Genomic DNA, 24,817 nt, shown 5'->3' with positions numbered 1-24,817 from the left:
TTGGGATGAAAAGATTCTAATTGTGGTATAATGTAATTTAGCTACCTTGTCAGTAGTAAGTCATTTCAGGGTTATATCTGATTAGTTTTGTACTATCCCTTGTTGTATGTTTCGAAAAAAATCTTTATTTCTAGAATTTAATGGAATAACCATTTTGGCATGATTCTATTCACATGCATAATACTATTTTGAGTTATTTTATAAAGCCTTCAATCTCAATTTTGTATCAGCAACAATCATTTAATAGGATCATTAAGATAAATAGTATGAATCACTCTCTATGATTTTTTTTATAATAAATCAGATATAGCCTAGAGAGTTAATCACCTTCAATACCTATTCAGATGATAAACCCATGTTATTGAGCTCAATTGAGGACAAAAGCACAATGTGCTTCCTAAAGACACTTTAATTGAAATTGTCTAATGGCATTTAGGTACACTATCAAGGAGCACATTAGATAGAGTGTTCGGTACACTGATAATTAAGGATGCCATTTAAGAGTCAATTTGAAAAGTTTCATAAGATTAAAATATCAAACCATATAGATCGATCACCATTACCATGTTGGATAAGGTAGATAGTTTCTGTGAGCACATTCTAAAAATGACAATTGTTAAAATATAGGACTAGCTCTTATTGTGGCAGATTTCTGAATAGCCTCCTTGTAGGGGTGATAGTGTGGAATCCGCCTATAAAATATAGAGGAAAACATATAGGATTTAAATATTGTGTGTTGTAACCATCCAAGAAGAAAAGATATTATAAGTCGACAATCTCATTCTATTATCTAGATGATACGAGTCAGTACCACTACCAAACAAAACATTCTTGAAAAAGGTTCCATTAAAAATCATTTAAAAAGAAGAATTATGTGAAGCTCACTTTCCATTTTGGCTCCACGAATGCATCAAAATCATGAAATCAAATAATTTTGGAATATGAGCCACTATTGTTATAAATCAAGCACAAGAAGGCAATTTATAAATGTTTCTTGATTGGAAAGTGAACCAAGGCATTTTGTTAACATTTTTCGTTTAAATCCAATTTAGATGCCATACTTTTTATTTTTCATGGTTGGATACCAATAGTAGTGTTTGTTAAGCCAAATCAAGTAACCGGCAAGTAATCGAAAATCAAATCAAGGGAAGATATTTGTAAATATAGGCTATCTTTTTCAGTTGTGCATATAGTAAACAAGGTGGTTATTGGTTCCTATCATGGTAGAATAGATGAAAAGTTTACCATATTGCGGCATAAACATTAAGGACATTTGGCACATGTGTAGATTGCATTAAGAGAAATATTATTGCTAATATACAGTTATGATTAGCAGATGTTGAGAAGTTTAAGAACTGACTTAAGAACTTATCTATATCGACAATTGTGGATCGCCTCCATTTACTGTTTTTAGTGGATATAAGCACTTCATCATCCTCACTAAAGATCATTCAAATTTCGATCATGTAGAGTAAGAAGTCTAACCAAGTAAAAGCCTTAGAGTTTTTTTTTTAAATAAAATACTAATGACAAATAAAATTCTAAGAAATTTTGGTAAGGAATATCTTAAAAACATTAGTTACTATATTAGGTAATTGCTTTTCAATGCGTTAAAATGCATAATGTTAATTGTTAACTAATTCATTTAAATAATTTTTTAAAAAAAATTTACATAGCTCATTCTGGTGTGACCACTAGCTAATTTTAATTGTTAAAATGTCCTTACAACAAACACTTATTAAGGTTTATAGAGCCTTTTGTTGCAATGAGTTAATGGGAGCTCAGTGTAATTGAAATCAATTGCAATTATGATTGATGAATTCCTATTTGCCATATATATATACTGTTTACACACATTCTGTTAGATGAGACATTCAAGTTTAGTCTTATGTGCTTCTTTCGAAGCAACGCATCATTCGATTTAGATGCGAAGGACTTAATAGAAATGGATATTGATTCTACCTTCATATAATTTTTATTTTACACTATCATGGTATTATTTTGAAAGTACTTATGAGTTTGTATACACATAATCTATTAGCACGATACATTATAGAGCTCATAAATACTTGTTGTTGTCTCGTTTTACTGCTATTAAAATATTCATAAGTTTGCGTACATGTATCCTATCAATACAATACATTTTAAAGCTTATGAATACCTTTAGGTTGTAGAGAGCATGCAAGTCCACACATTGATACCCTACTGATATAAAGTATTCTGGGACTTATAGATACTCATTTTGTTGTATAACAATTTGGGCATATACTCATATTGACATTTTCTATTTATGACCATTTTGTTAATCTTGATTCAGGTTTAGTGACTTGTGTTATCTAAGTGGAAGATTGTTGTATTTATCTCATATTGGTCAAATAATAAAGTCATTATATATCGGATCATATTAATTAATGTCAATTAATAAGTAATTATTGTGGTACCATGTTGTAATATACCTAAATAGTAGTATGATTTTAGTTAAGTGTGATCCCGATTCAATTTTGTAATTTGACCTATAATGGGATGGGTTAATTTTGACTAACATTTTTGGAGAGATCCCTGCTCTCACCTCTATGTATACGAGGCTAGCTAATTGAGTTTCATAACTTCAGTTTAGAAAGGCAAAAAATAATTGTCTCTCCTTTTACTGTGTAGGTCTCTGATCAAGACTCGGAGACAAACAATGAAAAACTTGTGAGGGCGGCATCAATTCTGTGATTGTGGATTTAGCGGGATTGAGTTCTCACACGCATCTAGATCAATTTTAGTTTCTATTAAAATGTGTTAGTAACCCTATAAACTTTTAGGTTAAAACCAACAGTTTTCTAAATTTTCTAATCAATTAGTTGTCTATTTTTACTTTGGAAAAAAAGAAAGAAATGACATATACTAAAATAAAATAACTGTTTCATATAATATTATTTTACTTCCGAAATCAAATAAATAAATATAACTATTTTATATAATTTTTTTTTCACTTCTGAAATCAAAGAAATAATTTTGTTTCAGAAGAGAAAGAGAATCAAAACACCATTGCTAGACATATCCTACCCGAAATGGAAAAGAAAGGCAGATGTTTGGTTCAGGACAATTGCCACACCAAGTTGTGGCTCTAACAAGCGAAATAATTGAGTTCATTTTTCAGGATAGTTACTGTGGCCCTTATGACTTGAAAGTGAATAAGGAAGAGCTGCTCTGATAACTCCACCCACCAAGATCACTATACATTCTTTGGATTGAAATGTTGTCTGTCCTTACGGCCAGGACCAATAATAATAATTTTGGTTTCTACCTCAAGGGTAAAGAGAAGTCAATTCACCATTGATGACTTTTTGGTCCCAAGATCCGGAAGTAGATTGATATTTATCACCTATATTGGGTCACAATTATGGACAAAATAACAAATAATTTAGTCAAATATGAGGTTTTTTCACCATTGATGATTTTTTGGTCACAAGATTCGGAAGCAGATTGCTATTTATCACCTTTATATGGCTATCACAGTTATGGACAAAATGGCAAATAATTTAGTTAAATATGAGGTTTTTTAAGATTTTTAATAATGTCATAAAAGAAAAAGTAGGGAACAATAAAAAATTTTCTTTTATGAGGTTTTTTAAATTCTTAAAAAAGTTAATTTTTTATTTGATTTTATTTAATTATATTTTCAGATTATATAAACAATATTATTTATTTTAAAATTACTTTGTTGATATATTATAAAAAAAAATTGAAATAAAATAGTAATGACAAGTAAAATACTAAGAAATTTTGGAAAGGAATGTCTTAAAAACATAAATTACTATATTAGGAAACTTTTTTTTCAATGCGTTAAAATTCATAATATTAATTGTCAACTAATTCATTTAACTAAGTTTAAAAACCAAAATCTAAATATTAATACCAAGAAGAACGGTGTAAGTGTTCGAATATGTAAACTAATTAATATTCCTTACCAAACTCGAGTTGCCTGTATTTTTAAATATCAAGAATATAAAACCAATACATAATGAAAAGGTGAAAATTAATTACGTACTGACGAGAGGACAATGATTTTGCATATATACCCATCGATGATTCTGCTCTGCATTGTGTTTATTGAAAAAATGACAAATGACAAGAAGCTCCCAAATCACATGCAGCTATATCATCTCTAATAATTTTCATTAAATTTCATCTACACAAGTTTCGTAAAGGGTAAAAAGCAATGATTGCAAAAAGCATTTAATAATTTTTTTAAAATTTTTCAATGTCGCATGAAATTTTAAAGAAAATGTTTCATCTAGGAAGGTGATGTATAATCTATTAATTTTTTTTGTTAATACAATCTATTAATTAAAAGCATGAAACAACTAGAATTAGTAATTTCTGTATTTTTGTTTTTTTTATGTCTAATATATAAAATACGAAATATTTAGTACCATATATAATACTTGTTTACATGTCTAACAAACTTTTTTTTTTTGTTTTTTATAAATTTATATATAATTTTTATTTAAATTTTAAATAGTGATGCTTTCATTTATTTTTTTTTATCATCTTCATGTCAGTCACATTATCATGTTTAAAATTATCATATTTAAATATAACACGGTTCAAAAAAATCACAATTTAATCTTTAAACTAAGAGTTAATTATAGAAGGCTCCTTTAATATATATAAATTCACTACGAAATTCACTATAAGTACTACCACTTAGATTAAGATATATAATTACCTTTGATAAGAATAATGTTGTTTTCTCCATAGTTGTTTGTTCTTACTATTGAAAATAATGATTCAAATTTCATAACAAATTTATTTGAGATTGATTGAATATTACTTGATGGATAAGAAAACTTGTAAAAAAAGAATTGTAAAAAGAAATATATTCTTGATAAGCAAGTTAGTATGCTTATAAATAGGTGAGGTCTCATAAGATTAGGTATGAGAAAAATATATAAGAGAGTTATAAAGTTTTATGGGATAGACATTTGTAGGACTACAAGATATTGACATCTTTATGGGTGTGTATGTTTAAATGGACTAATGAAAAATGAGAAAGTCCACATAGATAAGGTGTATGGGTGCACATTGATTGGGTTGCAATTACTTCATAGGACTAGAGGAGATTAAAATTATCTATAGGTATTAATTGTGAGTGAGATTGTTTTGTCGACATTTGTTTGTAATTCTCTACAAGTAGTAGATTTTTTTTTCTTATCTGCGAATGTAAGTCAGTTGAGCTAAATCACGTTCGATTGTTGTCTTTTATGTGATTAAATTATTGTTGTTTATTTTCGCTGGATTGGTTGTTCAATTGGATTATGAACTTTTCACCTAACAACTAGTATCAAAGTTATTGTGATCCTAACAAGTGATATTAGAGCATAGATTAAAGATATGGGAAGAAGTAAGCCTATATAGCTAAATTTGATAAAAGAGTTTGAATTTATATTTTGAGGATCGGATTACGTGAAACATGGAGATACAAGAAAAGATTGTAATGAGACTTCCATTATACTTATAGCCAAGTATGTCTAGCATGATGATGATTTAATAAAATTTTAGTCAAGGTAAAGATTGTTGCAAATAATAACTTCAATCCCATAATAGATTTATTTAATATTAGTAAGATATTGTTTGATTGATAAGAAAACTTACAAAAGAATAATTGTAAGAGGAAAGGGATTTTTTATAAGCAAATTAGTATAGTTATAAATAGGTTAAGTCTCATAAGATTAGATATGAGAAAAAGATATAAGAGAGTTTTAAAATTTTATGGGTAAGGCACCCCATAGGACTACAAAAAATTGATGTCTTTATGAGTGTTTATGTTTGAGAGGAATAGAGAAGAATAAGAGGGTTTATATAAGTATGGTGCATGGATGCAATTAAGTATGTATTTGCTTGGGTTGAGAATACTCCGTAAGATTAGAAGAGATTGAAAAGGTCAATGAATATTAATTGTGAATGAGATTGACTTGTTGATGTTTGTTTGTAATCTTCTACAACTAGTGAATCATTTTTTCATTTGTGGACGTAAGCCTATTGTACTAAACTACGTTCAATTGTGATCTTTTATGTGATTGAAATTTATTTAGTGAAACTTATTTTCTTTTATACTTTGTTTTTTCCAACCCAAAGTTTATAAATATTTTAATTTCTTTCACAAAAGCATTTGGAAAAAAAAGCTGGATGTTTGGTTCAAGACAATTGCCACACCAAGATGTGGCTCTAACAAGTGAAATATTTGTTTTTTAGGATAGTTACTGTGGCCCTTATGACTTGAAAGTGAATAAAAATGAGCCGCTCTGATAACTCCACCCATCATGATCACTATACGTTCATTGGATTGAAATGTTGTTTTCTCCTTAGTTGTCTGTCTTTACAACCAGGACCAATAATAATAATAATTTGGTTTTAGCTTCAAGGGTAAAGAGAAATCAATTCACCATTGATGACTTTTGGGTCCCAAGATCGAAAAGCAGATTGGTATTTGTCACCAATATTGGCTATCACAATTATGGATAAAATGATAAATAATTTAGTCAAATATGAGGTTTTTTCACCAGTAATGATTTTTTAGTCCCAAGATTGGGGAAGCAAATTGATATTTGTCACCTACATATGGCTATCACAGTTATGAACATAATGACAAATAATTTATTTAAATATTAGGTTTTTAAAGATTTTTAATAATCTCGAAAACAAAGTTAGGGAACAACCAAAAATTTTTTTTTATGAGGATTTTTGGATTCATAAAAAAAGTGAATTTTTTTATTTGAATTTATTTAATTATATTTTCAGATTATATAAATAATTTTAATTATTTTAAAATTTGTTTGTTAATATATTATGAAAAATTTTATTTTTTAAATAAAATACTAAGAAATTTTGGTAAGGAATATCTTTAAAACATTAATTACTATATTAGGTAACTTTTTTTCAATGCGTTAAAATGCATAATATTAATTGTTAACTAATGCATTTAACTAATTCTAAAAAGCAAAATTTACATAGCTTATTCTGATATGATCACTAGATAATTTTAGCTATTAAAATGTCCTGACAACAAACACTTATTAAGGTTTGTAGAGCCTTCTGCTGTAATGAGTTAATGACAGCTTGGTGTAATTGAAATAAGTTGCAACTATGATGGATGAATTCCTATTTGCCATACATATATTTCATTTATGCGCATTCTGTTGAATATAGCATTGTGTTGGATAAGACATTTAGGTTTAGTCTCACATGCTTCTTTTTAAGTAATGCATCATTCAATTTAGATGTGAAGCACTTAATGAAAATGGATATTGATTATGCTTTCATATAATTTTATTTTACATTATCGTACTATTATTTTGAAAGTGTTTATGAGTTTGTATACACGTGATCTGTTAGTACGATACATTTTGGGGGCTCATAAATACTTCTTGTTGTTTCATTTTACTACTATTAAAATATTCATAAGTCTACGTACATGTATCATGTCAATACAATACATTTTGAAGCTTATGAACACCTTTAGGTTGTAGAGAGCATGCAAGTCCACACATTGATACCCTATCGGTATAATGTATTCTAGGACTTATTGATACTCATTTTGTTGTATAACAATTTGGGTATATACTCATATTGACATTTTCTATTTATGACCATTTTGTTAATCCTAATTCAAGTTTAGTGACTTGTGTTACCTAAGTGGAAGATTATTGTATTTCTTATATAGGTAGAATAACAAAGTCATTATTTATTGGATTACATTAATTAATGTCAATTAATGAGTAAATGTTGTGGTATCATGTTGTAATATACCTAAATAGTACTATGATTTTAGTTAAGTGTGATCTTGATTTAATTTTGTATTTAGACCCATAATGGGATGGGTTAATTTTGACTAACATGTTAGGAAAGGTCCTTGGTCTCACCTCTATACATATGAGGCTGTCTAATTGAGTTTCATAACTTCAATCTAGAATGGCAAAAAATAATTGTCTCCTTTTACTGTGTAGGGCTCCAATCAAGACTCGAAGACAAACGATGAAAAGCTTGTGAGAGCGGCATCAATTCTGTGGCCATCATCCAGATCAATTTTAGTTTTTGTTAAAATGCATTAGTAACCCTATAAGCTTCTAGGTTAAAACCAACAATTTTCTAATCAATTAGTTGTCAATTTTTACTTTGGAAAAAAAAAATGACATATGTTGAAAAAAAATAACTGTTTCACATAATATTATTTTACTTTTGAAATCAAATAAATAAATATAATTGTTTTATATAATATTTTTTCACTTCTAAAATCAAAGAAATAATTTTATTTCAAAAGGAAAAAAGAATCAATACACCATTGCTAATTTCCTTTTAGCTTTGCCATTGTTTATGTTAGAAATAATGAGTCAAATCCTATAAGAAATTTGTTTGAGCTTTGTTAGATATTACTTGATGGATAAAAAGACTTACAGAAGAAGAATTCTAAAAGAAAATGGATTCTTAATAGGCAAGTTTGACTTGTAGAAGAAGAATTCTAAAAAGAAAAGAATTCTTAATAAGCAAGTTTGTATGGTTATAAATAGATGGAGTCCTTATAGGGTTAGGTATAAGAAAAAGATGTAAGAGAGTTGTAAGGTTTTATGGGTAGACATCTCATAAGACTACTGAAGATTTATATCTTATGGGTATGTATGTTTGTTTGTGAGTGGACTAGAGAAGACTGAAAGGGTCCACATAGGTATGATGTATTGGTGTATATGGGAATGTGTTTGGTTGTGTTGAAAGGGTGCATATGGGTATGTGTTTATTTGGGTCGAGAATACTCTATAGAACTAGAGTAGATTAAGAGGGTTTATGGGTATTGATTGTTGAGTGGTTAATATGTTTTGATATATGTTTGTAATTCTCTATAACTAATAGATCTTGTTTCTCATCCGTGGATGTAAGTCAATTGAACAGAATCATGTTAAATTATTATCTCTTATGATATTGATTGATCATTTGTTTTTACTTCTACTGGTGTGACTAGATAGAGGTTTTTTGCCTAACAGTTTGCCAGAGTAAAAAGTGTTCAAAATGGAAAAAAAAAAAATAATCTAGTGATGGAGAAACCCATTATGAATTATTTACAGCCATGCAATGGGTATACGACTGAAACTATGAAAAGTTTGAGTTTGGTTTGTTTGACGGATTCTTGGAGATAAGTAGCAAAGTTAATTTAAATATATATCATAATTTGTAGCAATTATTATGTTTTATTCCATAAAAAATTATTTAGACTCAAGAATAATTATTAAATGGATTTTTACTAACAAATGCCCTTAGCCACTTTCTAAAATCAGTTAATATATTATTTACAATAATAATAATTTCGTATTAGATACAATAATTGACAACTTTATTAATAATGAAGTATTACTAAGTTAAAGATATTCATTCATTATTGCATGGAAAGCCTCAACTGATATTTAATTTTTTCCACAAACAAAGATTATAGGATATTTTAAGGTATTCCTCAACCCTGTGGAGCTGATTGGACGTGGAAAATGGAAGATCCCAACTAACACAAAAATCCAACACGTGGAATTAATGCTAGACATACCCTACCCGAAATGGAAAAGAAAAGGTAATGTTTGGTTTAGGACAGTTGCCACATTAAGATATGGCTCTAACAAGCAAAGTAATTGAGTTTGTTTGTCAGGATAGTTACTGTGGCCCTTGTGACTTGAAAGTGAATAAGGAAGAGCTGCTCTGATAACTCCGCCCACCATTATCACTATACGTTCTTTGGATTGAAAAGTTGCTGTCTCCTTAGTTATCTATCCATACAGCCAGGACCAATAATAATAATAATAATTTGGTTTTAGCTTCAAGGGTAATGAGAAATCAATTCACCATTGATGACTTTTTGATCCCAAGATTGGGGAGCGGATTGATATTTGTCACCTATATTGGCTATCACAACTATGGACAAAATGACAAATAATTTAGTCAAATGTGAGGTTTTTTCACCATTGATGATTTTTTCGTCCCAAGATTTGGCAGCAGAGTGATATTTGTCACCTATATATGGCTATCACACTTATGGACAAAATGACAAATAATTTAGTTAAATAAGAGGTTTTTTAAGATTTTTAATAATGTCATAAAAGAAAAAGTTAAGGAACAATCAAAAATTTTCTTTTATGAGGTTTTTCAGATTCTAAAAAAAAGTTAATTTTTTATTTGATTTTATTTAATTGTATTTTCAGATTATATAAACAATATTATTTATTTTAAAATTGTTTGTTGATATATTATGAAAAAATGTATTTTTTAAATAAAATAGTAATGACAAATAAAATTCTAAGAAATTTTGTTAAGTAATGTCTTAAAAACATAAATTACTATATCAGGAAACTTTTTTTTCAATGCGTTAAAATGCATAATATTAATTGTCAACTAATTCCCTTAACTAACTTTAAAAAGCAAAATCTAAATGTTAATACCAAGAAGAATGGTGTAAGTGTTCGAATATATAAACTAATTAATATTCCTTACCAAACTAGAGTTGCCTGAATTTTTAAATGTCAAGAATATAAAACCAATACATAAATTAATTACTACTGACAAGAGGATAATGATTTTGCATATATACTTTTTTGCCAATTGCATGCCATTCCTTTTATAATTTTTTCAATGTTGCATGAAATTTTAAAGAAAATGTTTAATTCATTCTTGGGCGGCAATGTATAATCTATTAATTTTTTTTGTTAATATAATGTATTAATTAAAAGCATGGAAACAACTAGTATTAGTAATTTGTATATTTATAATTTTTATTTTATCATATGAAGAGGATATGAAGAAGTTTCGAATTGAAAAAGTGATGGAAAAATGGAAAATTTTTTATCTAATGATTTTTTTTTTTTGTTCAGAGACACAATAACATACCGCAACAGTTATTATTATTTTTATATATCACATTGCATGACTCGATTATCAAATTAAATAATTTTTATCCCTTCTACAAACACTTACTTAATTAGGGTTATATCCTTCCAAAAAATTTAAAAAAAAAAAAAAAAAAAAGAGGGAGAGGCCGGGAGAGTTATACTTTTAATTAGTGTTGATCTTTTTGAAGTTTTTGATTGAAAATAAATAAATAAATTGTTATTAAAATTAAAATTTTAATTATTAAATTAAAAAATTAACATTTCATCTACGATGATAAAATCAATATATTTTATTCAACTCAAAAAAAAAAAATTTTTCATCATTTCATCGATCTAACTACTCACTCAATCAAGATTCGAAAGCATATCCAATTTATTTTGCTCTTCAACCCTTAATCAGTACAAATATTATATATTAATACCTACAAAAACTGGTGCAAGTGTTAGAATATAAACTAATCATTGTTCCTTTCTCTAATAAAAACGAATTAACATTCTTTATCAAATAAGATTTTTTTTTCTATCATGTAATCCTGTAATTAAAAATTTAAAAACATTTGATCGAGTATTTGATTCGATATTAGTATTTGATGTATGATTACTTTACTGAAGGTAGGATTCAAATCTCTCACTGATTAAAAAAAAAAAAAAAAAAGCTCAATCTACTTATCTGTAGTATTAATTAGAGGAAGCAACTAAAAACGAAAATATATATATTTATGAAATATTCATTGGAATTCTTTGAAATGGATATAAAAAATCACAGTGATTGATGCCAACTTGCTGCTAGTTCATGTTTGCTGCAATTATGCTTTTATATTATTTTATTTTCTTTACAATATGGGATAAATCAAAATGGTTATTCATAAGATCATGACTATAAGGAAAACCTTGTCCTAAAATTTAATGAAATTAGGAGCCCCCCATGTTTGCAAGGGAAGTGTCCCATCATTAACTCAAGGTTGAGTTTTAGGCTCATCTCCAACAATCCAAACTTAAATTTGGGTCCAATAAAATATCGCTGAACTGAGACGGACATCCAAATGTTTGGGTTGGGCAATTGATTTTTGGACCAAAACTATTGAATTGGATCAACTACTTGTCGGTTGCCTCCAATGTTTGGGTTTTTGTTAATGGTTGGTCCAATCCAACTGTCATTATATCCATATTAAAAAATTTTATTATGTATTTTTTTAGTTAGATTAATTTTTTAAAATTTTAATCTTCTTTTTGTTTTAATGTAGTTCTTTACCTTGAAGACAAATACAAGATCTCTAAACCACAAAAAATACACCGCACATGCATTTATTTATTCTCAAATTAAAGCACAAGGAAAACCAATATATAAACTTTTTTTTTCTGAATATACAAACTATTATAGTTTGCTAGCTTTTCCTTCATTTGATTTCCTTTGGATTTGTTTCCAAAATTTGAAATCGACCTCTTATTATTTTTGCCAAGCAGGATGAATATTATTCACCTTCTAAAAGTTGTCAAAATATAGTTTCCATTTGGACTGTCTTCTTGTTGAAATTAAGCAAAACTACAAAGGGAAATTTTTTTTTTTAAAGAGCTTAATAAAGGGTTAAATGTTTTGATGCGTAAGCTATATTTTGGTCGTAAGCAGGTGACAAATAGAGCTAAAAGAGCTCAAGCAACAGTGAGAATTGTTGATCAGTGCAGCAATGGAGGTCGAGATTTAGATGCAGCGGTGTTCCACCACATTGACACTGACGGAAAGAGGCAATGCACAAGACCCCCTTTTGGTGGATTACCAATTTGTCAACCGTTGAGTTTGAAGCACTTCGAGCATATTGTATGATGTAACAATAACAGAATTTCCTCTTATAAATCAAGCTACTTATAAAGAAATGAAATTGGTTCTTATTCAATTGGGGAAAAACTAAAGAACCATAAATAGCTAATATAAAACCTGAGCAACAAACGACACCTGGGGATGTAGCTCAAATGGTAGAGCCCTCGCTTTGCATGCGAGAGGTACAGGGTTCGATCCCCTGCATTTCCATGCTTTTGACTCCAGGTCCCTGGCAGGCATCTCTTTTAACCCAAACCTCCCAAGTTTTGGCTTAAATAGTCCAATTCTCTTTCTTCTGTTTTTTTTCACTGCTAATATCCATATTCAATGAAAAATTTTACTTTAAAAATCTCCTTGCGATCAGATTGGCTTGCTCCTCTAGAGAATGTTTTAAAATCATTTTCAAAAATGCCACTAGCAAACGAAAAAATTAAGTCAAATGATAGTAGATGCATGTACATTAAACTAAGTAAAAATTTTGATCATATGCCTACGTCGGCTTAGTTTAGGCGATTAAGGTGGGCAAAATCAAGCCGAATAAACTTATGCAAGCATGTATGGTGTTGATACAATGTCTAGGCCCATGGACATTGATATATGATTGGAAAAGATTTGAAATTCAGAGTAAAATTTCTAGATTTGGTTTTTTTTTTTTCCAAAGAAAAGATCACTAGTTCATCATACTGTTCTACTTGCAGTGATAATTGGTTGAATGGAATTCAATTACAAGATAAGATAGTTGGGTACATTAGCATTACATATCACTTGCTGCTTGTAAATTAAGTCAAGCCCCTATGGCTATGAAAACCAAAGATCTGAATGCTGCAAGTGCTTATGGCTCTACTTGGTATGCAAACAAGCCCTAGGCTTGGCGTCAGAAATATGGATGGACTGCGTTTTATGGTCCGGCTAGTCCTCATGGCCAAGCAGCTTGTGGCAAATGTTTAAGGGTATGTAATTAGAAAATCTTTCACTTCTCATAAAGAGTAGCAGTTAATTCTTCGAATTCAACTCAATGACCATGTATATATGCTCATTTGCAGGTGACAAATAGAGGGAATGGAGCTCAAACAACAGTGAGAATTGCTGATCAATGCAGCAATGGAGGCCTAGATTTGGATGTTAATGTTGACAGTTTGATACAGATGGAAAAGGCAACTTTCACCAAATGGTGAACTACCAGCTTGTCAACTGTTGAGATTTGAAGCTGTAATCTGTTTCTCTGATGTAAAACTAGGAGAATAAAACAATAGAAAAAAGTGCTTCTTCCTTGAGAATTGAAGTACTGTTGATTGTGAGAGCCTGAATAATTGCATTAATACCTGCTTGTTTTTCACTTAACCTTCTATATATATATATATATATGCAAGCAGTGGAATATATTATATGATTTTGCATTTGCTTTTTGCCTCCTTCTACTTGCTCTATATGTTTGTGGGTTTTATATTTTTGGTTGGCAGATGGGGATTCATAAACTGAAGTGAAAGACAACCTGGCAATGGCAGAGGAATTTATGGCATCGAAGGCTCTTCCATAGACTTGTTACTCAAGTCTGAAAGTGAGCATGAGCCCTACAATTCAAAGGAAAAGAAACAAACATACACAATTTAGGAGCCAAAGTTTTCCTTCCCTTTAAATTCACTTTTATCTACATTTCATCCCAATACTCTGACAAAGCCCTTTCATCATTCAAAGGGACAGTCCAGACTCTTCATCCTCTTCCAGAGAAGAAACATAGGTAAAATACAATGCCCAAATCAAACCAAACACTCTTAAAAGGATCCATCCCAGAAGGTTGTTACTTAAACCAAAAGCAAGTCCTGTTCCTTCTGTGGACAGTCTCTCATCCACCAATGCCATGGCTGGTGCCGCGGTCGTGGTCACTGCTGCTGCTGTCATTAGTGATGCAACCATGCTGGAGTTTGAGCTCTGGCCGTTTGCAGATGGCTTCTGCTCTAGCCTGCATCTAACCCTGCCATTTGTTGGCCATCACAGGCAATCCTAAACATGCAAGAACATGCATGAAAATGTCAAAATCCATTCTTAAAGACTAATTCATTTGTTTGTTTCTAACATTGAAGCAAAATCCTTCGAAGAGGCTCCAATTGTTCTGACAAAATATGAAAACAAAACTACATCTAGATCTTGATTTCCAATTCTTGAACTCATCTGATATCTAAATTTAAGGTAATATAAATATCTAGAACCTTGGAATTGCTAGACAAAAACATAAGTGTAGTATAGTGAACATGAAAAACTGGAGTCTTACCAAGAACTAGGGATGATTAAACTTTGCTTGATCCCTTCAAAATTGCTAGCTGTTATGGTTGCCATTTCTTTGAACTCAAACGAAGATAAAAAAATTAGTTTAGCGGGAAAAATGGGTAGATTTATATTATGTTAAAGTGGCAAATGGTCCCAATGGTACATGAAGTGAGCAGGGGCTAGGTGGTCAGGCCACCACACAAAATGGATAGATGGAAGCAACGATTTTTATATCCTTAATCCTTTAATGAACCAACTACTTCCATCCACATATCACTCAGTATCAATTTCTTTGCTAAATTTTCAGATACTTCAGTTCACAAATTTGGCCGTTCTGGTCTGAAGACACTGATTTTGTCTGGGGCAGGTGAAGGATAATGGGCTTCTAAACCTCTCCAAAATGTGTAACACGGCCCATAATCAAAGTGTTGTTTTGGAAAGGTCAACCTAAATTCAACAAAGCAAACCGTAAACATATGTTGAGCCAAAATTAATTGGATAAGAATAGCAATAACTCAAGTTTTATTTTTGAGAAAAAAAAATTCGAGTTTTTGTTTTAATTATATTAGAAGTGTAAAATCTTAATACAAATAAAAAAAATGAAAAAAATCTGAATCAAAATCAAACTTTTAATATTTTTTTAAACGTTTTTAATCACTAAATCAAAAATTTTAATAAAAAATTTAGAATTTAATTTTTTAAAAAAGTATCATACCATCAACTCGAAATGATACGTGAGAGACGTTAAGTCCTGACTATCGATTAGAATATTTTAATTTTATATCTAAATTATAATTTATTTATATTTGATATCTCTTAGAAAAAATGCATTAAATTCATACAAAAATTACATATTTAAAATCATTCAACTAGAGAATTAAACTCAACCAAAACTTAAAAAATTCCAAATCTTCTTATAAAAAGTACTAAAATATCAATTGCTCAAACAAAAAAAAAAAGAAATAAATGTTCATAAATTTATAATTAATTTTGTGAAAAATTGACCTGTCAATTAAAATGACAATATTTCCCAAACTAGAATTAGTGGGGGAAGAAAGTTATAGAAGTCGCTATGATTATAGTCACATTAAGAGTAGACTAGAACAGTATTCTTCAACATATTTTATATCAATACCTGTTTTTCACGGAAAAACTTGGTCAAGAAAACGACAACTGAATAAATTTTTAAAAAATATCCATTTCTACCCCCTTTATTATGCCATGACCAAACAACATGTGATTTACATTTTTTTTTAATTACATATGGTTATGTAATAGGATTCTACCTTACATTATGTGGGTTTTTAAGCTTTTGTTGTGATAATTATTATGTTACCATTTTGTTTCAAGTCAAGCAATTAATGAAAACCATTATTATTTTAAATGCATATTTCCTTTTAACGTAAAAAATGAAAAAAAAATATTAATCAACTTCATTTAAAAAATTATTTAAATACGTCAATGAAACGAAATTGGGTATGAGAATTTGACTATCCAATTAAATAAACTTTCATAACTTTAAAATATTTTTTATTTTAATTTTATACTAAGGTAATGATTGCTCTAGAGTTCAATGAACCATTAAACCCTTCCCCTTCTAATTTTCAATTGAAGGGGATGGACTTAATTGTGCTGATGTTATCCAAATACAGCTTAAAATGCAATTGAACCAAAAAAAAAAAAAACTTTGAATTCCATCAATGTTATCATGAAATGCCTGATTGTTGGACCCGGGCTTAAGGTGTGTTTTTAATATTTTTTTTATTTTTCCATGACCATATACTCTAGAAAAAAATTATAAAAAATGTATGCATAAATTTCCCCCTAAAATAGACTTATTTTGTAGCATTATTTGTAAGATTATTACAAGTTAATCCTTCCAAGGCACACCTTCTCCACAACTTCCAAAAAAAAAAAAAAAACAAATCTAAAAGCCTTTTTTTTTCTTTCCCACAAAACGCAAACCCAACAAAACAAAACGAAACTCAAACGCAAACTCGAACACCCCAACGAATCACACAAATACCTTAAAAAACCCGCTGCTTTTCGGTTCTTTTTTTTTTTTTTTCTCTTTCTCTTTTTGTGTCAAAAAATCCAACCAACTCCCACGTAGTTTTGCTCTTAATTTCACTTCCAAGAACCGCCGCTTCGTTCACATCTGTTTCAGATTAGATCTCTTTCATGTAATAATAAAGAAGCCGCTCTTTTTTTACACCAATACAAAGAACCACAACACACTTGTCAAAACCCAAAAATATATATATAATCCTTCAAACTTTTAAGACTTTTTCTTGGTTTTCTAAGAATTACCCACTATTTGTTCATGAATTCTCTTCTTCATGAAGCCAGTTTTAGCCTTTGAATGTGAACGAGGACAAGAGAAATATTAGGAGATAAAAGATGGCTGGTTGTCATCATCATATTGTCAAAGTGAAGAGGGAAACTTTAGTGTCATGCATGACATGTCCTCTTTGTAATAAGCTTTTAAAGGAAGCTACAACAATTTCCTTGTGTCTCCATACGTGTTAGTTTCTCTTTTCTTTGGTCTTTTGGCTGTTTTTCTTGATAATTATTGATCTGGGTTTTCTTTTCATTTGTCTTTGGATATTGTACTCTTGGTAGTTTTTGCTTTCTGGGTTTTTTTTCTGGGGTTTGTTTATTTTGCAATTTATTTGATTTGTTGTGTTGGGGTATGTCTTTCTTGTCTTGCATTCTTTAAACTGTACGTTTCAGATGTATTTGAATTCCCATGGCCGCAAAATTTCTGATTTTGTTATCCAATTCGAAATTCTTTTGATGTCATGACTATATGAAATTTGGGTATTTAATTTAATATATACTCTCTATTATTATGGCATGAGTTTTATTTTTCTTCCATCTGGTTGTTCTGGTCAATAATTCATTGTATTCTGTTTATACTTCTTTACCTTGGTTGCTTTCATGCATATACGTATGTACAGACTGCTCGTATACCTAGAAAACGTAAAGTCTTTTGTGTGCACTGGCGGTTTTGGTTCTATTATGGTATAATAGCCAGAGGATATGGCCGTCTCATATTGGAGAATTAGGATCTGCCATAATTTGCTACAAAGATTTTAGCATGGAAGACAACATGGTTACCAACTTTTCTGTCATATGCACTAAGAGCTGCCTTTTTCCTATGTTGGTATGTGGGCAGCTTTAATTTACTTCCTTTCAAGTTGAATAACAATGATGTCATCTTCAAAGGGGAATTTCATCTTCGCAGTGCTCTACAAAGTGCAATTTCTGCCAAAACCTTCAAAAGTGCCAAGATCTTCTGAAGGCTTGAAGGCCAACCAAGTAGACAGTAGCTATATCTGACTGTCATGAACAGTCAGATCCTGGATAAAAATATTGTGCATAGGATCTTGAGGTGGCGTATTCTGCCTTTCTGTATTTAAGCAAACTAAAAGTGAGACTGGTCTTACCTATACTGTAATGGCATCATGCTTAGGGTGTTTCTGTATTGTTATGTGCTTACTGGACAGTCTGAAGGAAAGGATGATACATCCTGTTGAAGAATTTATACAAAATATCGATGCCCTTCCTATTTCACTCTTATAACGATGCTTCCTTTCTTTTGTTGATTGAATTAAAAGATTGACACATAACTGCTTTTTTGTGCTCTTCTGGTTCACTTGATGTGCGAATTTTAAATTTCCAACCATGTATTCTTTGAATGTTGAAGAAGATATGCTTTCTGGTTCCTTATCTCTTCATAAACTTTTGTAATTCTCTGTTGCTTACTTTTGATGCACTGAACCTTGAAAACAATTCAGTCTGTAGGAAGTGCATATATGAGAAGCTCTCAGATGAGGGGATGGATTGTTGTCCTGTATGTGACATTGAGCTAGGCTGTCTTCCAGTTGACAAACTCAGGTGATTCATTTTGTCTATATAATTACTGCAACTGTCTCTGTATCTCCCTGCTGAGAAAAAAAAATGGTGAATAATTCAAAGCTTGTATTTTAGAAATATTTGAATTTTTCGTGCAAGTCTTTTATCAAACATATATCAATCAATTACAATCAAATAGAATTTGGAAAATGCTAGCAGTGGAATTGGAAAGTTCTAATCCCGTCCCGCAAAGAGATAATATATATATATATATATATGTATCAATCAATTACAATGTTGAAAACAACACTTTGCAAAAGCCAAATTTGGATAATTTTCCTGAAATATAGCTGAAGTAGACTTGTGTCTGGTGTAGTGTAATTTTGCTGTGTAAGCTATTGTCCGGGCATGACAAATGTATTGCCCTGTTGTATCAGTTTTAATGTTGTAAATTTCTGTTTTTATACACTTAGCCATTGTCTTGCTCTGACAACATGTCTTTTGCTGCATCTTTGCTTCTCAATGACTTTCTATAAGTCCATTTGTGTCATTGGAATGCTGCTTACCTATGAGTTTTTTAGCATATTGCTTTTCAAATTATGTGCTGGCTAGATGCACCTATTCATGTGATGCTATGCAAGTTTTTAAAGCATGTGTAGGCACAAACTTATATGTAAACGTCTAGTCGGTCATGCTTATAATGAAGTTTTGTGTTGACATAAGCTCACGTGGTATTAGATTTTCCCATAAATAAATGCAGGCCAGATCACAATTTGCAGGATATAAGGGCCAAAATTTTCCCTTTCAAAAGAAGAAAGATTAGTGCTCCTGAGATTATGCCTTCAACATCACCTCCAGCAAAAAGGAAGGAAAGATCACTATCATCATTGGTAGTCAGCACTCCCAAAGTGCCAATGCAGAGTGGCTTGACTGGAAGGAGAACCAAAGCTACTGCACGTAAAAGAGTTGCTGCTTTTCGAGGATGTAATTTCTCGGTTGAGGAACCCCTTAAGAAAGAAGATTTTGCAGAAGGTCATCCCTCAGGCTCAAGCTCACCCGATTCCTTAAACAAAAATAGTCAAAGTAAAAGGCAGGTAAATGAGGCTGGAGAAAGATTCTTAACATATAAACTTCAAACTTAATTTTGTAGTGAGATTGGCCCTGTCAATATTGAAAACTTGTCCATCTTCCTTAAACTGATGCAGGATTCTTCCATGGTGCAACCTTCTAGTGAACACAGGCATAATGAAGATACAGATGATGTTGAAATGATGGAAGGCAAAGCAGATCTGTGGACACCCTTAAACTGTCTTGTTGAAGCTGCTAACAGAAAGTCATCTAAATTAAATTCACAGGGATCGGCAGCTTCCAAGGCTGAGCCACATAATGGCCCTGATTGTCACTCATCTATGCCTGAAATGCAAGCTGACCCTAAATCCCCCTCTGTTCCTGATGGCAAGTTGTGTATTCCTAAAACTAAGAGTAAGGAGCATGGACAGAATTCAAAAGTTCAGGATGAAGAGAATGGGACAAATTTGATTACAAGACCTGTGAAGCGTAGAAGGTTGCAAGCAGCAGCACAAAAGAAGGCAGCTGCCTCTGAGGAGCATGCTGCCTCAGCTAGAGTCATGCTAGACGCTTTGGGGGCTAAGTGGAATAGAAAAAATAGTCCAATTTGGTTCTCGTTAGTTGCTTGTGAAGACCGGTAAGCTACTGCAAACACTATATATATATATAAACTTACTAATGATTTGCCTTTTCAATATATTCCTTTCCTGCTTGAGCTAATATTGAAGGCATATTGCATTTTCCAATGAGGAGCTTCAACTTGAATATCTTCAATTCACCATATGATTTTATGAAATGGCTTCAGGATAGGACATACTTCCCTGCCACAGATTTCTGCATGCTACTTGAGGATAAAGTGAGTAGTTTGTTCGTATTAGCCACTTAGAAATCTGTTTTTTTCCCTCATTTAGATCTGCAGAGTTTGTGATATATTTTTGTACTTTTTGTTTATTATCGCAACTCTTAATTGTAATACTATTGCTTGAGTTACAAAAGTTAAGAAGGCAGCATAAAATTGTGATTGTGTTTTTTTTTTTTTTTTTTTTTTTTTTTTTTATAATTGATGTCTTTTTCTCTTGGTAACAGGGATGGCAAAATGCCTGTTTCATTCATCCAAAAGTACCTTGTAAAGAAACTTGATCTTACAAGTGAAGCTGAGGTGAGATTACCTTTACCAGGTTTCTTTTTTCCTCAGAAAGCTGAGGCTGCCTAAATTGCATCATTCTGAAATACAGATACTATTTTGCTGTAATTTTATGTTATTATGTTGCTTCAGGTGTGCCATTTATCTTTTCTTGTTTTCTGAAACTTAGAAGCAAAAGCATTGATGACACTTTAGGCTTTGATTCCTTGGTGGATTGCACCTTGTAGGTAGATGTTTGTCCGTACTATAGTTCTGGACTATTCTTTGACTCCTTTCTGGGTTTGATAAAGGAGTGAAAGATTCTTTGTTAAGATGCATGTTTATTCTTATTTCTTGCATCGCTCCTTACCCATATTACCTCTTTTTCTAAGTTTTAACCCAGAATAGTCTTGTTTACCGGTTTCTTCAACTCATGCAGTAAATCCACTTTATCTACTTCTGTAAAGCCTTTGGAAATTAGCAACATCTAAACGGTCCATAGTATAGGCATGTTTTGATGACATTAGCAAGACTTGTAACCTGTCAATGTGTTTTCAAATAAATAATGCAGTACCTTTTTTGCTATCAAGTCAGTTTTAATGCAAAAGAAGGAAGTGATGTTTACTGGCAATTTATCTTCATTGTGTTTCATGTGAATGCTTTATGTAGGTGGAGATCATGTGCCGGGGTCAGCCTGTTCTACCAACATTACAACTTCATAACTTGGTAGATCTGTGGTTTCGTACTGCATCAACAGCGAAAAAAGTTCCAGCATTCGTTGGCTCCTCAGCTAAGGACTTTGTTATGGTTCTATCATATTGCCGAAAAGTCTAGGCTCCTTGAGGCATCCATCTAATTTTTCCATGTTTACCTTTAAATCACTTGAACTCCGATCATCTAAATATATGTTTTGTAAGATCATCATAGTTGTATACTAGTTTGCTGTCATGTATGTCAGTACCATGCATGTAATACACCTGAATCTATTGAATTTATTTTCTTTCAGTCATAGCAAATCCTAAACAAGATTGTGAAGTTGTCTTCAGCTATGAGATTGTGAAGAAACAGGGTGCAATGAAAGCAAACCATGTGTCAGAGCACAAGTTGATGGTGAATTCATAATGTGTTTTATGAAGTGTCTTAAGTTTGTTTCCATTGCTGATTTAGTAAGCATAAAAAAATATAAAATTATCCTCTAGATATATGGACAACTTAGATATTATGCATTTCATTCAATAAGTTTCACAGTCCAAATGTTGCTGATCATCCTCTCGGAGCAGCTACCGATTCTCACCTTGGTAAGCTATTGCCTCGGCCCCTCCTTGGCCGGATTCCTCCTCTTGCTTTTCAGCTTCCAATATAAAAAACAATTAAATAATACTCTTATAATATGATATGATATTAGTAACATGGTTTCATTTTTTATTTGAGAAAAAAAAATTCAAACCTTGTTCTTTGAAACATGAGAATCAAATATTCGGAAAAAAAACTTATCCAGTCAAATATTACATTTGCATTTGAATTTTTAAATATATAAGTTTCTTTCAATTGAAAAAGCTCAAACACGTTTCTTGGGGCAAGCCCAAAACTATAGATCCAAAAAGGGTCCAAAACCCAAAAGGCGAAGACACGGAAACAGAACAAAACTGGAAAAGAGTCTCACTTCAAATCCGAGTGAGAGCTTTTGTTGTCATTCACCTTTGTTCAGAATAATCTATCGAACCAACCATGCAGCAGGTATTCTCCAAAAACCCTTATTAAACCCTTCTTCTTTGTTACATATTTTATTTGTGTTTCACTCAATTGTCTTTTTGGGTTTTATAAATAACAAATGATTTGAAGGGTCCTGGAGGATCTGAGACGGAGGTTACTTGGGAAGATCAACAGAACATCAACAAATTTGGAAGATTAAACAATCGGTTTCATGAGCTTGAGGATGAAATCAAGACTGCCAAGGTATTCTTTTGGTTTGGGTTTAGAGGATTTTTTTTAAAAAACTTTTTACCGTAATTTTTTATGTGGGTTTTGTGGTTTTGCTTATTTTGATGTTTTAAGGTAGTTTCTTTATGCATATTTGTGAGTTTTAGAGTCAGTTTGGTCACTTTTTCTTAGGGGAAAATTGCCTCTTTTACTTTTAGTTTTTCTTTATCGTTATTGTGGACGTGAGTTAGAATTTGCTTTGCTGAATTATGTGGATATTGAGAAATGAAAGAAATAGCGTTTGCTTGTGTGATTGCATAGAGATTGGGAAGAACATACTGAATTTTCTGAATCATAGAGTAGCTCTATTACGTTAATTCGGCTGGCTAGAAAGTGAGTTATGTGATATTTATGTGGTAACAATTTGAGTCTCAGAAAAAGGAAAAACTGAAACTGCTGTTCTAGCTTCTCTTCTTATTGATTATCCCACTTTTATCTCTAGTGTCTAAAACTAGTTGTCTTCATATCCTGCAGAAGAGCCTTTAACTTATTAAATTTTTGTTCCATCTGACCAAATTGTTATCTTCATTTTTTCCCATTTTAGAAACTGTTTGGACTCCCCATTCCACCATAAATTGCTGCTTTTACCCCATTGAAATGTGGGTACAATCTTATGGGATTTCATTTCCTGACAGTAGTGTTTTTTTTCCCCAGGAAACAAATGATAACCTGGAGGATGCAAGTAACGAGTTGATTCTAACCGATGAGGAAGTAGTACGGTTCCAAATAGGAGAAGTCTTTGCTCATGTGCCCAAGGAGGAAGTGGAGACCAGGATAGAAGAGATGAAGGAAGTTACCAGCAAGAACTTGGAAAAACTCGAGGAGGAGAAAGAATCAGTGCTGGCACAAATGGCTGAGTTGAAGACGATTTTGTATGGCAAGTTCAAGGACTCCATCAATCTAGAAGAGGATTAATAGCATTGAGTTGTTTTCTGCCCTGTAGTTTGATTACTGCTTGCTTGTGTTTGGTATTATCTTCCTTTTCTTATAGCTTTGCTTATCTTTTATTTCGAAGTTGGTTATTGAACCTTAAAACATCTTCCTGGATATCTTCTTTATAATAAACCCGATCGATGGATGAATGAAATGAATTTGAGCTGATACCTTTTGAAAAATGCTATGAAAGAATATGATTAGTGACTGTTCTGCGCTACACTATGCAACTTTATTGGCCACGATATTTTGTCAAGAGTAATAGCAAAACTAACCGCCCATTAGCTCCTCCAGATGTTGTCAAAGAACTAAACCAGGCATGCCTTGCAACTGGAAATATGCTGTTTAAGTGTTGGAGTACGTAGGATAACAAAAACATGGGCACTTGAAGCTTCAAATTCATAAAGAAATCTATTGGAGCTTGCAACAATAATGTATAACGCACTAGCAGAAAAGAAAACTTTCATATAAGCAAATACTGCTAGCAACAACGACCATTTTTGCCTTGAAGTAGGATTCGGGTAACATTTGCAATTACTAATCAGGTCTCACGATTCAGAAGGCAGACCCAGAATATGACAATGCCGACGGTCAAATGGTAAACTGGCTACTTAAAGAGATGCAAGCTACTCCATAATCAAGTTATTGGTACAATCAGAGATAAAATTTAGGAGCCACAGGCCAGCAAATCTAGTACCCCATTCTTTCTTAAGCTAGATGAGGAAACCAAATTCTACCTGTTAGCGCCAAAAGACAATGGCACTGGAAACCATATCATAAAGTGCTAAATCACAAAAAAAGGATCACAATCATTGTAAACTAATGGGAATATAATGCTTGGATAAAGCCTTTGGCAACCTCCACTAT

At 31.4% G+C, this 24,817-nt stretch overlaps 2 protein-coding genes, 1 non-coding gene and 1 pseudogene across 8 annotated transcripts; 3 read left to right on the top strand and 1 right to left on the bottom strand.

Moving 5' to 3' along the window:
• Positions 1 to 12,860: 12,860 nt before the first annotated feature.
• On the top strand, positions 12,861 to 12,933 carry TRNAA-UGC (transfer RNA alanine (anticodon UGC)). The gene has a single exon. It is a non-coding gene; the product is annotated as a tRNA-Ala (tRNA).
• A 1,250-nt stretch (positions 12,934 to 14,183) lies between these two features.
• Positions 14,184 to 15,254, bottom strand: LOC111277568 (photosystem II reaction center W protein, chloroplastic-like; annotated as a pseudogene). Its single transcript, XR_016343442.1, has 3 exons — positions 15,249 to 15,254; positions 14,993 to 15,041; positions 14,184 to 14,724 (listed from the first exon to the last, which is right to left on the bottom strand). The product of XR_016343442.1 is annotated as a photosystem II reaction center W protein, chloroplastic-like (transcript).
• Positions 15,255 to 17,041: 1,787 nt separating this feature from the next.
• Positions 17,042 to 22,046, top strand: LOC111277168 (E3 ubiquitin protein ligase DRIP2-like). 5 transcript variants are annotated; one of them, XM_089764007.1, is made up of 9 exons: positions 17,044 to 17,512; positions 17,949 to 18,154; positions 18,236 to 18,382; positions 18,789 to 18,888; positions 19,607 to 19,940; positions 20,052 to 20,551; positions 20,720 to 20,770; positions 21,001 to 21,073; positions 21,707 to 22,046. In XM_089764007.1, the coding sequence occupies exons 4-9, from the start codon at positions 18,830 to 18,832 to the stop codon at positions 21,869 to 21,871; spliced, it is 1,182 nt and encodes a 393-aa protein (XP_089620133.1). In that variant the 5' UTR covers positions 17,044 to 17,512; positions 17,949 to 18,154; positions 18,236 to 18,382; positions 18,789 to 18,829; the 3' UTR covers positions 21,872 to 22,046. The 5 variants fall into 5 exon arrangements, with proteins under 5 accessions (XP_022719135.1, XP_089620133.1, XP_022719139.1 ...); XM_089764008.1 differs by lacking the exon at positions 17,044 to 17,512 and adding an exon at positions 17,537 to 17,678; XM_022863402.2 differs by lacking the exon at positions 17,044 to 17,512 and having other exon boundaries at positions 17,537 to 18,154.
• Positions 22,047 to 22,616: 570 nt separating this feature from the next.
• LOC111277170 (putative prefoldin subunit 4) lies at positions 22,617 to 24,132 on the top strand. The gene is made up of 3 exons (XM_022863406.2): positions 22,617 to 22,774; positions 22,880 to 22,993; positions 23,672 to 24,132. The coding sequence occupies exons 1-3, from the start codon at positions 22,766 to 22,768 to the stop codon at positions 23,930 to 23,932; spliced, it is 384 nt and encodes a 127-aa protein (XP_022719141.2). The 5' UTR covers positions 22,617 to 22,765; the 3' UTR covers positions 23,933 to 24,132.
• Positions 24,133 to 24,817: the final 685 nt, after the last annotated feature.

The sequence above is a fragment of the Durio zibethinus genome, chromosome 7 (assembly GCF_047325235.1).
Source record: "Durio zibethinus cultivar Kanyao isolate XHJ-2024 chromosome 7, ASM4732523v1, whole genome shotgun sequence".
NCBI classification, from domain to species: Eukaryota; Viridiplantae; Streptophyta; class Magnoliopsida; order Malvales; family Malvaceae; genus Durio; species Durio zibethinus.
The sequence above is the reverse complement of the archived record's forward strand: the minus strand, read 5'-3'. Positions and strand labels throughout refer to the sequence as shown.

Excerpts from the sequence above, each read along its gene's own strand:
- LOC111277168 (XM_022863400.2), top strand. The coding sequence starts at position 17,389 with ATGGCTGGTTGTCATCATCATATTGTCAAAGTGAAGAGGGAAACTTTA. Across the intron at positions 18,889-19,606 it reads CTTCCAGTTGACAAACTCAG|GCCAGATCACAATTTGCAGG; the intron begins GTGATTCATTTT and ends AAATAAATGCAG. Across the intron at positions 20,552-20,719 it reads TTAGTTGCTTGTGAAGACCG|GATAGGACATACTTCCCTGC; the intron begins GTAAGCTACTGC and ends AAATGGCTTCAG.
- LOC111277170 (XM_022863406.2), top strand. Across the intron at positions 22,994-23,671 it reads ATGAAATCAAGACTGCCAAG|GAAACAAATGATAACCTGGA; the intron begins GTATTCTTTTGG and ends TTTTTTCCCCAG.